At 35.0% G+C, this 15,493-nt stretch overlaps 1 protein-coding gene across 2 annotated transcripts in view; it reads right to left on the bottom strand.

Annotated features, from left to right (window-relative positions):
• Nucleotides 1-15,493, bottom strand: part of LOC106059089 (angiotensin-converting enzyme-like) — an 80,804-nt gene that overhangs the window by 53,062 nt on the left and 12,249 nt on the right. For both annotated transcript variants that reach the window (XM_056004136.1, XM_056004137.1), the window contains 2 exons: nt 1,711-1,882; nt 1,335-1,495 (listed from right to left, as the gene is read on the bottom strand). In XM_056004136.1, coding sequence (XP_055860111.1) covers nt 1,335-1,495; nt 1,711-1,852 — 303 coding nt within the window. In that variant the 5' untranslated portion in view covers nt 1,853-1,882. The remainder of the gene's footprint in view (nt 1-1,334; nt 1,496-1,710; nt 1,883-15,493) is intronic.

Genomic DNA, 15,493 nt, shown 5'->3' with positions numbered 1-15,493 from the left:
AATTATGCAAGCGATTCTTTCATAAAAATACACCAATTCTTAAACAATAACGTAAATGTAAGGGAGGCAATGTTCTAATATGCTAATGAGTCATTAAAACATAATAACTTTGACAATCAAAGCAAAATCACGTCTTGAGTATTCCTTGCAGGTTGGTGGATCCTATAGAGATCTGACGGGGGCCGCCTCTGAGTTTTTGTGATAACACAAACTCTCTTTGTAATCTTGTTTTGTTTTGTTTTTGTAAATGTATTAGTTAGTATGACAGAACTTATATAGCTTTAGCAATACAATTGTAATTTTTTTTCCGAAAAAATCCTAAACCGTTTTCATAAATGTACTAAAAATATGGTAAATAGTAACCTCCCTTACCAAATATCCTCCGGTGTTTGTTACTATTAAAAGTAAATATTTGTAAATTTGGTGTATTTTTTTATGAATAAAAAAACTTGCATAATTGATTTTAAAACATGAGATTTTTCGATTTCAGAAAATAAAAAAGTAGAAGTTGCATCAGAAGTTTGAATAGTCTAAAATACTATGATGTCGGATTTTCAATATCTTTTCTAGTTTACGAGATGTAAAAGGGACGGACGGACGGACGGACAGACAGACACATAAAACTAATAGCGTCTTTTCCCCTTTCGGGGGCCGCTAAAAATCGATTTAGGTAGATTAGTTATTTTAATGGCTTCATTCATAATATTTTTACATTCACAATTGCTTTACGTATAACATTATTGTTTTGTTTTATTGTTTCTAATACATTTCATCAGTGACTCTATCAGTGATACCAAATTAAGAACCGCTGGCCGCGAGTAATATATGGCTAGTGTTATTATAAAATAGTGTTTAACATTATCTAATGCTACCGATTTATATTTCATATTATAGTAATTTTTTCCATACTAACACACTCACGCACGTGCAACTTCATACAGATATATTGTGCTTAAAAAGGAAAAGATGGAAATATCAATTTGGTTTGATTAAGTTTTTTAAATATCTACAATGGTGAGTGAGATTTCGTGTCTATGGATAGCAAGCCAGTGATGACTTGAAATCTGAGCTTTCTGTTTCTTTAGTCCGAGCAACTCTAATTAAACCGACATCAGGAAAGTAAATGCAGTTAGTCTTTGTGCTGGTCACATGATACTTTCGTAAAAAGTTTGCCATAGAATCGGATATACTTTACATCAGCCCCGATGAATATTAGGGTCTGAAAGGGGAACTTTATTTGATTTTTTATTCATAAACAGAATAATCACTTAATATTCACAGATCGGTAACAATCACTTAAAAGTCATACAACAATCAGAGAACAGTCACAGAACCTGATTTCTATTCGAGTCAGTTAGATTAGTTTTATAATTCCAGTCCACTTGTGCTGAAGCGTGTCTCCATTGGCGGAGCTCATTGTTAAAGTCACGTAAAAAATCAGCAGCATAGAAATGACTGTCATAAATCTGGTCTCCAGATCTGAGTGTCTGTGTGTCTGAAGAGAGTTAAAGTACATATAAAGAAGAATATAACTAACATCATTTATTGAAAAACATTACTTACAAAATTAGAACGTATAAAGAGACAAATTAAAAGGTAGTACTTACAAAAAAGTATAAATAGGCTAATAAAAGTACAATTTACTAAACTAGTATTCACAAAAGTCAATCTCTCATCACTATTTTAAAATCGATACAAATGTTTACTTACGCTCAGATATAAGGTCAAGATTATCACCAATCAAGCTTTCAATATCATATTCGAATTCTTGACTTATTGATGCCAATGTCAGAGACAGCAAATATATCCAAATGTTTTGAGTGAACTTAAAGAATGTTTTTAAATTTGCCATAGAGAATGTCAAACAAAGTCTAGAGAAAGTCTGAAAATAGCAACAAGCGATTGTTAGAACAAATACAACACGTTATAAATGTTTCAAAATATTTGTTACTACTAATGCATTATAAACGGAACAATTCTTAAAAAAAATAATAGACTAGCATTACCTACTGGTTACGCCCGTTGATTTTGGTTTATATTCCCATGGAGCTCCTCCCTTTTATAACTTGGAGCGGCCAAAATATACACTTTTCTCCTTCCCTCCCCCCAACTCTCCACCTTAACAAATAATCTTACGTACACTAACTGACTCCCCTCAACTCTCCACCTTACGTACACTAACTGACTCCCCCCAACTCTCCACCTTACGTACACTAACTGACTCCCCTCAACTCTCCACCTTACGTACACTAACTGACTCCCCTCAACTCTTCACCTTACTTACACTAACTGACTCCCCCCAACTCTCCACCTTACGTACACTAACTGACTCCCCTCAACTCTCCACCTTACGTACACTAACTGACTCCCCTCAACTCTTCACCTTACGTACACTAACTGACTCCCCTCAACTCTTCACCTTACGTACACTAACTGACTCCCCTCAACTCTACACCTTACGTACACTAACTGACTCCCCTCAACTCTCCACCTTATGTACATTAACTGACTCCCCTCAACTCTCCACCTTACGTACACTAACTGACTCCCCTCAACTCTCCACCTTACGTACATTAACTGACTACTTTTTTGGGCTGGATCTGTTTTCACTTTTTACCCCCCCCCTTTTAAAAATTTTAATTGTATTTAATGTGTTCCATCTAATTGTCACGGCCTGCTTTTGAATGTCCGTATTTTGTAATATAAGAAGGTAAGATATACTTTTTACCCGTGAAATGGATTACCTGTATCACTTGTTTCTCCCTCCACCCTAGAAAATAGTCCTACCTACAATTTATGAGTATTCATTCACTATTTCAGCTCTAGACAAATATTTCAAAAGCTCTCCAATGCTTTTCGGAATAAGCATTTTTAGCGGCCCCCGAAAGGGGAAAAGACGCTATTATTTTTTTGTGAAATGTCTGTCCGTCTGTCCGTCCGTCCCGTTTAGATCTCGTAAACTAGAAAAGATATTGAAAATCCGACACCACAATATTTTAGACCATTCAAAGTTCTGATGCAATGGCTACTTTTTTTTTCTGAAAGCGAAAAATCTAATTTTTAAAATCAGTTATGCAAGCAGTTTTTTAAAGAGAAAAAGCTAATTAGTATGCATTTTAAGTTAGACCTAAATTAAAAAGAATAGTAATCTTGTAAACATCATTTTCGTAAACAATATTCAAATTATAAATATGTACTTAGTATGTTTTTTTGAGCATTCTTATAAGAGATTGAGCCTTCATAAAACAATTACATCAATTATAAGACTTCAGTTAGGCCAGGAGAGGCGTGGTAGCTGAGCGATAAAGCGCTTGGCTTCCGAACCGGGGGCCCCGGGTTCGAATCCTGGTGAAGACTGGGATTTTTAACTTTTAATCCTTAGGCGCCTCTGAGTCCACCCAGTTCCAATGGGTACCTGATATTAGTTGAGATTTCTTAAAATATTGTACAGATCCGCATGAAATTTCGTAGACTGGCTCATTTAACCTCCTAGGTGCTCACTAAGAATCGGATTTGACATATTCGTAGCCTGACGACTTCCTTTCAAATCTTTGTATTTTAGTTTCGCAATCTACATATAAAGCAGGTAGAAAATAGCACGAATTCCGTATTTTTAAAGCTATTTTTGTTTCCTTTACCACAAGTCTACTTTAAAATAAATAGGCCTTACGTCATGTCCGCTTCCTTTTAGACACGGTCTAAATTTTTAAAAATCCTAATTGCATTAATAAGACAGATTTAATTCTTTTTTATTTGTTTCGAGAGACAGCAAAGAATGGTAAGTTATAACACTGTAAAAAAAACAACAACACTAAACCCTAATAGCATGTAAAAAAATAAATCTACATCTATTGACATTTCGCTGCATTCAAAAGGGGTCAGATAAACGATTACAAGTAATAAAACCAAATCGATATTTCTTTTTATTTAGAGAGCAAAATACTATGATAAATATAGAAAAGGGAAAGGGAAATATTTTTACAATGGAATAACTTTTTAATGTTGGGGGTAAGGAGCGGATAAGTCAAAGTGCTACTCAAATTAACGGGTCCAAACTATGAGAGCGTGTATAAATCGCTAGTTTATGAAGCTGTTTTTCCAAATCCAGTGTTTCGGTCATAATAAATGATTTAAAGCCTACATGTACTGCTATTATAAGATAGATTATAAAATAACAAAAGTGTTACTAATGTTTCATTGATTTTCTACACTCGGAAAAGTTTCTTTAAAACAGAAAAAATGGCTCTTTTTTACATGTGATTACATTGTTGTATTCATTAAGACTTGCAAAGTTTAATAAAGTTTAATGGTTCAGATTTGACTACTGTCTATCTGCAATTCAAACAAATCACACATCCATATTTACAAAATCTTAAGTTCATTTTGCTATGCTTAAATTATATCATTTAAAAACTCATAAATCTTAATTGGCTTTTTTCTTTCTCAACTTTTAGCATTTAATTTTTTAATTTATTGGATTTATTAGATAAGAAATATTTTTAAAGGTCGAAAAAGAAATAATTGTCACAAGAGAAACAAAATGACAAAAGATTTATAGCACTTTTTATGGTATTCATAATGTTTGAAGTAATTATTTGACAAGCAGCTGTCATCAACTTAATCGATCTTGACATTTGACTTGCAGGAAGAACGTGATTCAGAACTGATTCTGGAGCATGTTCTTCGTTTCAACGCCGTATGTTCAGAGTCAATAATTCAGACTGAGAAAATTGTGTATCGTCATTGACAGAACATTATATCAAGTCATTGAAAGTAGATTTGTTTTAATATCCTGTATGCAATTACTAAACCTTATATCAAGTCAGTCAAAGTAGATTTGTTTTAATGTCCTGTATGAAACTACTAAACCTTATATCAATTTACTGAAAAGAGGTTTATTTTAATGTCCTGTATGAAATTAGTAAACCACGTATGAAGTCAGTCAAAGTAGATTTGTTTTAATGTCCTGTATGGATTTACTATTTAAAGAAGTTTGATATAAAACGTTATTATGAACCATGTCGTTATCATAGTTGAGATTTATTATAAATGGCAGTAGCCTGAAGGAAAACAAAATCAGTTGACATTAATTATAAAGAACATTAATGTTTGTTAAGATATTAATACAATCTCATGAAAACTTTTTTGGCATCTTGAACTGCAGCTAAGACATATTGTTCCATCAATGGAACTGCTGCTAAAAATATTTTTCCATCAGCAAACTTCAGCTCAAACGTATTGTTCTATCAGTGGAAGCTTTCAACAGAGTATGGAATGAGGAACTCGTGGCGACAAATGAAAAGTACAATGTAAATAAAAACATAATGAGAGTAATTCAGTTTGCAGGACACTAGAGCAAAACAATAACATTGGAGACAGGTTTAAAACCACTGTTGGAGTGAGACAAGACTGCCTACTCTTACCGACTCTTTTCAATATCTTCCTTGAAAGGATAATGGAAGATGCTCTTGATGGCTATGAAGGTACTGTAATTATTGGAGGAAGAAGAATCACTAACTTGCACTTTGCGGACGATATAGACGGTCTGGCAGGGACAGAAAAAGATCTAGCTGACTTGGCGCATAGACAAGACTTCTGCAGCATATGGTATACAAATTCCTGCTGTCCCGAAAAACAAATTAGGACCAATAGCCAACAAGGCTTTAAAAGGGACATCAGTATTGGAGGTGAAAATCTGGCAAGTGTCAGTAGTTTTAAATACCTTGGAGCTATCGTCTCAGATATTATAATAAAATAATTATTTTAAAAAAATTTTGACGTACAAATTGTTTTATTCGGCCAGCAAACAAGTAATGCTTGTGCGATTATTTATTGATATGTTAATTATATAGATTTAACACTAGACCAAAAGTTCTGATTAAGAATTCTTAACATCTAGTCTAGCTCTACTTCTAGAATCTAGATATGAGTGGACGATACACTGGAGCCTAAAGAAAAGAAAATTAAATGAGGAAAACTGGAAGAGATTTTCAATCAATGGACTTTTAAAAACATTGACTATTACGTTTCTCACTGTTTATATTGTACACAAATGACCTACCAAATTACATTAGTAAAGAAACAGAAGTCAGATTATTTGCAGATAATTTGTATAATATATAGAACAATAAAAACAAAACAAGATGCTGAAATTATACTAAAAGAATTAGACGATTTACAGAAATCGGAATTAATTAGGATATGTCTTTCCACCCAGAAAATGGAGTTATTAAGAGTAACACAAAAAAAAAATAGAGAGGCACATTTCTTGTTCCATACCCTAGAACGAATTCATACAAGTGCTCCTTCTTCCCTAGTGCCATTACAGAATGGAAAGCCAGCCAGGAAAACCAACGACATGCATGACTAGATTGACACATGAAATGCGTAGGACGTAATTTTCTTTTTTGCAGTAACTTCTTTAATATATAAGAATAGCCATATATTACCCGCGGCATGCGGGTCTTAATTTGCGTATCACTGAGATCGTTACTGAGATTATTTTGGAAACGAAGAAACAAAATAAAGCGAATGCGTGAATGTTAAATAGTATGAATGGAGCTATCAAAATAGCAAATCTATTTTTATTAATAAAACATTTGCTTCGAGGCCTACAAATATTTAGATCTAGTGTCTAGATATTATTATAATAGATGCAGATTTACTATTATAAGACTGAAATCAAGGTCTCAAGAAGCTTATTAATTATTGCTAGTATAATTAATATATCCCATATAGAGCCTCGTGTAGTCTGTCCAATCATAGTTGTGTGCATAAATGGGCCTATTCAGTGTATGTCAACACGGCTAGTCACAATTAGCAGCTATAGCTTGGCTTTCGTACCGGGTCCGGTCGTTGTGCTGGCCACAAGACACCCTTATTAACCGTAGGCCACAGAAATAGATGACCTTTACATCGTCTGCTCTATAGACCACAAGGTCTGAAAGGGGAACTTTACTTTTTTTTAAACTATGTAACATATAATTTAATATTCTAGATCTAGTAATTGAACATCGAAAATAAGTGCACTCTCGTCTGAAAATTATTATTTTGCAATTTTTAGATACATAATCTAGAAAGATCTAGGAAATCAATCTATTTAAATGTACAGAAGATGATTTAAATCAACATTTTGATTAATAGCATATTCTATTTAAAAAATCTGCAAAATGGTATAACATTATTTCTAAACTTTCAAACTAATGATCATTACTTTACTAAGACAGGAAAGATCGATTTTTCTAGATTCAGTGCGAGTTCCCTTACAGCTTGAAAAATAGTTATATCTAGGTCTGTGATCTGATCATTATCGGATAAGAATTCGTTTTCGTTTTCCAGTCTAGGTAATTATATAATTATATAGGTCGATGTTCTAGACTTAACTCCGCCTTAGGACGGTCCCAAGCCCGGCTGAGAAAGGAGAAGGGTTTTGCGTAGGGCTAGCTACCCTACCCCGTAGAAAAACCACTACCTAGAGAAACTGTGGCATTTTACGTCTCGAAAGAAGATCTTTTCCATTTGCAGCTTCTTGTGTGACTAAAGAGGCTTAACCTTGATACACAGCTGCGATCGCAGGTTGGGCATATGTAATCACCAGGCGCCGTTGCATTTTCACCCTTCTTTCTGCTTCTGTTGTGTATGACATCTGCAATCCGTGACCCTTCCTTTATAATCTCTCCATGTGGATCTATCCAGAGCTTCATACATCCGTATAACGTAAAAGTGGGCGACCAGCGGCTCTCCTGCCTCCTATTAGATCGCCTACAGAATGTCCTGTGGAAGTCGACCTACTGGCATTCTACGAACGTGGCCAAGTCAGCCAAGGCGTCTGCTGCTGATAACAGAGCGGATGTCCTGGCACCCTGCTCTTTGTAGCACTTCATCATCTTATCTTGCCACCTTATTTTAAAGATCCGCCTTAGGCATCGGAGGTGGAAGACATTCAGCTTTTTTTTCCTGCCATGAGTAGGTTGACCATGTTTCACTTCCGTACAGCAAGGTGCTCAACACACAGGTCCGGTAGACTAGGGCTTTAGTACTGTTAGTCAGCAATATGTTGTCCCTGACTCTTTTCTGCAACCGTGACATGGTGGCCATTGCCTTGGCTATCCTGTTGTTTATGTCTTTATCCAGTAGAGTGTTGTTGGATATGATGGAGCCAAGGTAACAAAAGTGATCAACAATTTCTAGTGGTTGGCCATTAATGCTTAATTGAGGTGAAGTGTTTGTGTTTTGGACAAGTATCTTAGTCTTGCTTTGACTGATGTTTAAGCCGAGAAACACCTGTGACAAGTCGGATTAAGATTTGGCTGTTTCGGGTGTCTAGGGGATTTTATAGTTTGAGAATCCTTACTTGCACATATAAACTACAAGCACAGCGTTAGAATGCAGGAAACAACTACTATATTTAGATGTAAAATTATGTACATTTTATTATACAAAGGATAATTAAAAGATAAAATGCTGTACAGTTGCTAGGATGGGATCTAGCGTATTTACATGTAGGAGACTATCATCATTAGATATAAGAACCAAGTGGTCTGAGTGTCATTAGGCTGGTTGCTTAGCTTTTAGGTCCGGTGCTGCACTGATGAGACGGGTGTGGCTGGTACTGATGCTGTCTGCTGGTGGGCTGGCGTAGTGGATCCAGGTTGCAGTCCAACGTTGTATGGTTGCAGAGCTAAGCTGCGTCTACCAATCAGTTAAGCCAGTGACGAGTCTGTGGCTAGCGTTATTACTTGGACTCTTGAAGGATGATTAGGACTGATGTCTGCAGATCTGGTGTCAGCAATCTGTTATCAGCTTTAGGTTGCTAAGATTTCAGGCCGATGTAGCCTATAGATAAAAGCTGCAACGATATGATGTACGCGTCGGTTTAGCCATAATGATAACACTGGGAGGTAGATGCCTTTCCGTGAAAGACATCTTCAGACTGATGCAGAGAAACTATAAGCTAGTTTCATAAATATCAAAGGGAACTAACAAATGAATATAGTGTCCCATCAAGGGAGATAACAACAATAATGTGGACTCCCATAAAGGGAAATAACAAACAGTAATAAGTGATATATGATAAGTAATACAAATGACGTTCACCAATCACGGTGACTAGCAAGTACATACATCGCTTAGATAAATGAGATGAAAAGGGGGGGGGAGATCAACGACTGATACTCGCCCATGCTCTCACCTAAGTAAACATAGAGCATAAGTAAATACATACTCAGTAATAAGACATGTTTATAGAAATGCTCTGATAATTCCCTGCCAAGGAATTAATCAATGATAGTATATTGAAGGCTCGTGCTGAGCGCTAATATATCAGAGTTACATTAATAATAGTTAAAGAGCTAAATACATCTGGTAAGAATTGTTAATAAATTCTGGTCCAGATGGCTTGAACATTTAGCCACAAAAGATCATGATATAAAATATAAGTATACAGTACTTACATTATCCATGATAAGAATGCACAAATATGTACACAAATAATGTAGTAATAAATGCACAAATATATATATATGGCGGAAAACAGATTTTCTATTGAAAATGCATTTTTGAAGTTCATTATTCATTTTCTCCATATATACAACACCTGTGGTATATTTCCTTTTACTGATGGGTAGACCTATGTTTGTGGAAGCTTCATTAGCAATATTTTTTTAAAATTCGTTTTTATAAGAAATTTGTGCATTTGTGAATGTCATGAAGTATGCAAAAAAAGACACACAGGATTTACTTTTGGATTTATGTGCTCCCCTTTGAAAAGGTAAGAAACATATAAACCTATATCATTACTATGAAATAATGCATGCTTACTGTTTAGAAATGATTGTTCTAAATGATAGAGAAAAAAGAAAAGAAATTAAGTTGTTAGTTTATCTTAAAAATAAAAAAAAAATAGCCTCGATGCCATTTCATAATTTGTGCGTCGTGAAACTATGCATACAATTTTATAAAAATATCATTTAAATGGTACCAATTTTAATTTCAAAACACGTTTATTTTTATTTCAGCAATCATAGTGTTTTATTTTTTATTTTTTTGGTGTATAAAAAAAATAAAGTTTTTTAAAAAAACATGTTTTTTTAAAAGCCCATCGGAAGTGTGTCGGGACAGTTTGACCTCATCAATTTTTTTCATCGTGCTTAATTTTTTATTCATTCTCGCGGAATAAGTGGAACCGACAACATCTATTAAGCCTTAACATAGACTGAAACTATAACAGACCATTTTTTTAAATAATATCAACTGCTTAGGTAAATATTTTACATTTCACTACGAGTGTCGTTTGTTTTCATTTCAAATAACATCATGACTCGGGAAATGCGTCCTTTTTTTTGCGCTGCCAGCGTGCGCGGATCTAGACTAGACCTAGACTAAGATAAAGATTTTAGATCTGGATCTTTGTTTAAATATAATTCATAGTAATTTGTTATAGACTTAGATCTACATCTTAACGTGAAAAGGTCTAGAGATCTAAATATAGTCACTTCTAGTTCTAGTAGTAGTACTAGTCGTAGCTAAGACTAAGTAGTAGATAGTGAAGTAGCGATGTACACACGCGTGGATCAGACTAGATCTAGATCCAGTCTAGTCTCTAGACTAAATTCACTAAATGTAGATCTAAAATTGTATATATCTGTGTCTAAATATAATAATATAATTCATAATAACTTATAGATTTAGGAAATCTGAGATGATTTAGAGCTAAATCTAGTCATTTCTAGTAGATAGTCAAGTAGCGATGCACACACGCGTGGATCAGACTAGATCTAGATCTAGTCTAGTCTCTAGATTAAATGTAGATCTAAAATTGTATATATCTGTGTCTAAATATAATAATATAATTCATAATAACTTATAGATTTAGGAAATCTGAGATGATTTAGAGCTAAATCTAGTCATTTCTAGTAGATAGTCAAGTAGCGATGCACACACGCGTGGATCAGACTAGATCTAGATCTAGTCTAGTCTCTAGATTAAATGTAGATCTAAAATTGTATATCTGTGTCTAAATATAATAATATAATTCATAATAACTTATAGACTTAGGAAATCTGAGATGATTTAGAGCTAAATCTAGTCATTTCTAGTAGATAGTCAAGTGGCGATGTACACGCGTGGATCTAGAATCTAGACTTGCTAGATCTAAGTCTGTCTAAGTCTAAATGTAGATTAGATCTAAGATTTTATAATAGATTCTATGTCTAAATATAATTCATAGTAACTTATATAATTAGGACTAGAGTCTATATCAGTAGATTTTAACGTGGAAAAATTCTTTTAGATGATTTAGATCTAAATCAAGTCATTTCTAGTAGATTTAAATTTAAGTAGATAGTCAAGTAGCGATGTACACGGGCCACACGCTTGGATCAAGACCCTAGCCTAAGTCTAAATATATCTCTACATCTAAATATTATTCATAGACTTAAAACTAGATTTTAACATTGAAAAAATATGAGATCTAATTTATTCTAAATCTAGTCATTTCTAGATCTAGTAACTGCAATGTACACGTGTAGATCTAGAATCTTGTCTAAGTCTAAATGTAGATTAAATCTAAGATTTTATATCTAAATATAATTCATAGGAGCTTATAAACTTAGGGCTTAATTAGATCTCTAAATCTAGAATTCTAGATCTACATCTTAAACTACTTAAAGTGGAAAAAATCTAGATCTAGTCGATTATACTATAGAGAAGAGATTCAAGTAGGTAGGATACTTGGTAGTTCTAGATTAATAGATCTAGATGATAGAGCTAGAATGTAGATATATCGGCAAAAACACTTTTTTTTTCCTTTTAAAGATCTAAATCTAGGCATAAATCTAATAGATTACTAGATCTAGAAAGATTAAATAATTTTTTAAAAACTATTAGCTGTGTAGGATAGAGACTAAATATAGATCTACTTATGGTTTATGGACATAGTTAAAAATAACAACAAACACATAGAATCTATAAACCAAATAAAAGTTGTTTTTATTTCTTTTCTCAGCAACAATTACAACAAATACAAAAATTGAGATCATATGAGATAGTAAACAGAATACATCATGTACTATGCAAAACCTATTATTAGGACTAAACTAATATCTATAAGCCTAGACTAGAGTCAGAGTATATTTCATTTAATATAAGATCTTTTCTAGTCTAAAATTATACATCTATAAACTTTATCTAAAATTGATATTAGTTTGTTAAAACATGAAGATATAAGAAAAAAAAAAAAAAAAGACTTTTTATGGTAGGGTGGGGCGAGGGGGGAGGGCTAATTTATTAGTTATAAATATTTTTAAAAATTGTTTGTTTGTTTTTTCAAATGGTCTATAAATATACTTTACTTTGTGACATAGTTTTCTGCTAATAATATTGTGAATTTGTAAAATTCATGGAATATTGGACATACCCTCTGTGAATGATGGATTTTTCATTATTAGGGGTAAGTGTGTTTGATCTCATTTTTTATGGTCTAATACTTGTCTGATGATAATGAATGAACCATATTTGGATTCCTCTGTTCTTGGGCATTAAAACTGATATATAATATGTCAAAACTGATACTGGTTTTGTTTTTCAGGATGATTATAAAGTATCATTTGCAACCATTTTTTTTTACGGAGGGGGTGGGGTCTGGGGAGGCTAATTAATAGGCATAAATGTTTTAAGAAACTAGTTTTTATTGTTTTTTTCAAATGTTCTATAAAAATATTTTACTTTGTGACACATTTTTCTGTTAATAATACTGTGAATTTGTGAAATTCATGGATTTTTAGACATATCTTCTGTGAGTGATGAATTTTTCATTATTAGGGGTAAGTGTGTTTGACCTCATTTTTTCAAGTTAAATAATTGTCTGTTGCTTCTGATTTTATTTTTTTTTGAATTCCTCTATTCTTGGGCAATAAAATTGATATATAATATGTCAATAATAGCTAATTTGAAATTAGTCAAAAAAATGGTCCTAAAAGTAGAATGTTGAAAGCTCAATCTGTTTTCCGCCATATATATATTACTAAGTAACATGGTTCTCAAGCACTTTACTAAGTTACATACCACCAATCCAAAGTGAAATAAGGGAATGAAAATAGTCTAGAGCTCAAGCAAGAGATAGATGTGCTCTCTGTGGGCTCTCCAGCGTGAATGAGATCGGACGATGAAGTTTGTCCATATACACGTGGATAGAAAAGGGGTGGGTGGGTGGGAGATAAGTGCAAAGGTGGTCTAGACTATCTGGTTGATTTGTTGATTTGAGGCACATCGGCACAATTTAGGCCATGTCGTGCCTGCAGTCCCTTAAGGACTACTCTCTCTCTAAAAAACAAGGGCCAGATTCTATACTGTCATATAATTAAAATTAAGGTCTATTCACAGTTAAAATAGTAAAGGTAGTAAAAATTTAAATATTTGGTAAAAATCTAATGTAAACAGTGCATGTTCACAAATTCAGAAATCAGATCTTCGTAGATAGCCCCACTTCCCGAATAAAGCCCAGTACCTTCCCAGGGTCGACATTATTAAATAGTGTTTTTAGATTAGTGGCTCTAAAATATTTCGCCCTGACATCCTGGTATCTGGGGCAATCAACGAGGATATGTTCCACGGTGAGGCGAGAGTCACAGTACTCGCAAAGTGGGGGCTCCTCTCTCTTCAGTACAAAAGAGTGCGTGATGTAGGTGTGGCCAATCCTAAGTCTGGACATGGTTGTGCTACCACGCCTTGTCAGATCCTTAGATGTGGGCCGCCACCTGACATCCGCCACAATCTGCCTGAGTTTACTGTGAGTCTCAGCCTCCCATCGGTTCTGCCACTCTCGATAGGTGGCAGAGGCAATACTTTGTCTCAGGTCCGAGTAGGGAATTTGGGTTCCTGACACCGCATGATTTAGGGCTCTCTTTGCTTCTCTGTCTGCGGCTTCGTTTCCCTCAATGCCAACATGGGAGGGGACCCAGATGAAGGTGACATCCCTACGGTCGGCTGTTATTAGGTCCAACAGCTTCAGGCTCTTATGTACCAATGGGATGTCAGTCTTCATCCGCCCCAAAGCTTGCAATGCAGATTTGGAGTCGGAGCAGATTATAAATTTACTCCTTTCTGATGCTTTTACGGCCATAAGTGCAAGCAATATTGCGTGCAATTCGGCCGTAAAGATGGATCAGCCATCGGGGAGTCTACGGGAGATTGTTTTGTTCCGAAAGGAGCAGGCACACGCGACCTTTCCCTCCATTTTGGATCCGTCTGTGTAGATGGTGCCACAATCTCCGTAGCTCTCCTGCAGTTCCCTAAAGTGGACTTGTAGTATGCTTGGGTCTGTATTTTCTTTTTTGAAATTAAGGAGGGATAAATTTAATTTAGGTTTATTCATTAGCCAAGGAGGATTCTGAGGGGTTTCTATTTTAGAGATTTGGTCAATGGGTGGGGTTAAATTTTGGATGGGTTCTCTCATTCGAAGGCCCAACGGCTGTATGACGTTAGGCCTTCGATTGTATAATTCTACCTCTGTGGGGTTAAATATGGAGTCAAAAGCAGGGTTCGTGGGGTTGGATTTTAGCTTGACTATATACTGCATTGCAAGCTTTTTCATTCTTATATCCATGGAGACTTGGGATAGGTGATGTACGAAACGCGCCGAGACAGAGACGCAGGGCAGCATTTTGTATTGGTTCCAGTATTTTTAGGTACGACTTCCTTGCTGCTCCATATATTATGGATCCGTAGTCTAGCTTGGATCGAATTAGACTCCGATAGAGCAGCAGCAAGGTATCTCTGTTAGCTCCCCAGTCCGTATGGCTGAGTACTCTTAGTATGTTTAATGACTTTTGGCATTTCTTCTTAAGTTCCTTAATGTGGGGGAGAAAATTAAATTTGGAATCTAAGGTGAGGCCTAAAAATTTTGTAGTTTTCACGACAGGGATCTTCTTTTTGTGTATAAATAGTTCAGGGTCTGGGTGGAGTCCCCTTAGATTACAAAAATGCATACTAACTGTTTTGGAGTCAGAGAATTTGAAACCATTATAGTTTGCCCAACCCTGAATTTAGTTTAAACATAACTGTAATTTCCTTTCTAAGGTGTTCATGTTTTTCCCATAAGTAAGAATGACAAAGTCATCAACATACAAAGAGCACTCTATGCCAGGGGACAGCGCATTTATGATGCTATTTATTTTAATGTTGAACAGGGTGACTGACAGAATGCTGCCCTGGGGTACACCCATTTCCTGGTCATGAGTGTCAGAAGCGGAGTTGCCCACTCGGACCTGAAATTTTCGATCTTTCAGGAATTCCTCCACAAAACGGGGGAGGTGTCCCTTAAGCCCCATAAGCGCCAGGTCACATAGAATGCCATGTTTCCAGGTTGTGTCATAGGTCTTTTCTATATCGAAGAATACAGCTACTAGATGTTCTCTTCTGAGTAATGCATTTCTAATATAAGCTTCCAGCCTTACCAGGTGGTCAGTTGTTGTCCGCCCCTGCCGGAATCCGCACT

Source organism: Biomphalaria glabrata, chromosome 11 (genome assembly GCF_947242115.1).
Source record: "Biomphalaria glabrata chromosome 11, xgBioGlab47.1, whole genome shotgun sequence".
Taxonomy (NCBI): Eukaryota; Metazoa; Mollusca; class Gastropoda; family Planorbidae; genus Biomphalaria; species Biomphalaria glabrata.
Note: the sequence above shows the minus strand (reverse complement) of the source record. Positions and strands in the feature narration are given on the sequence as shown.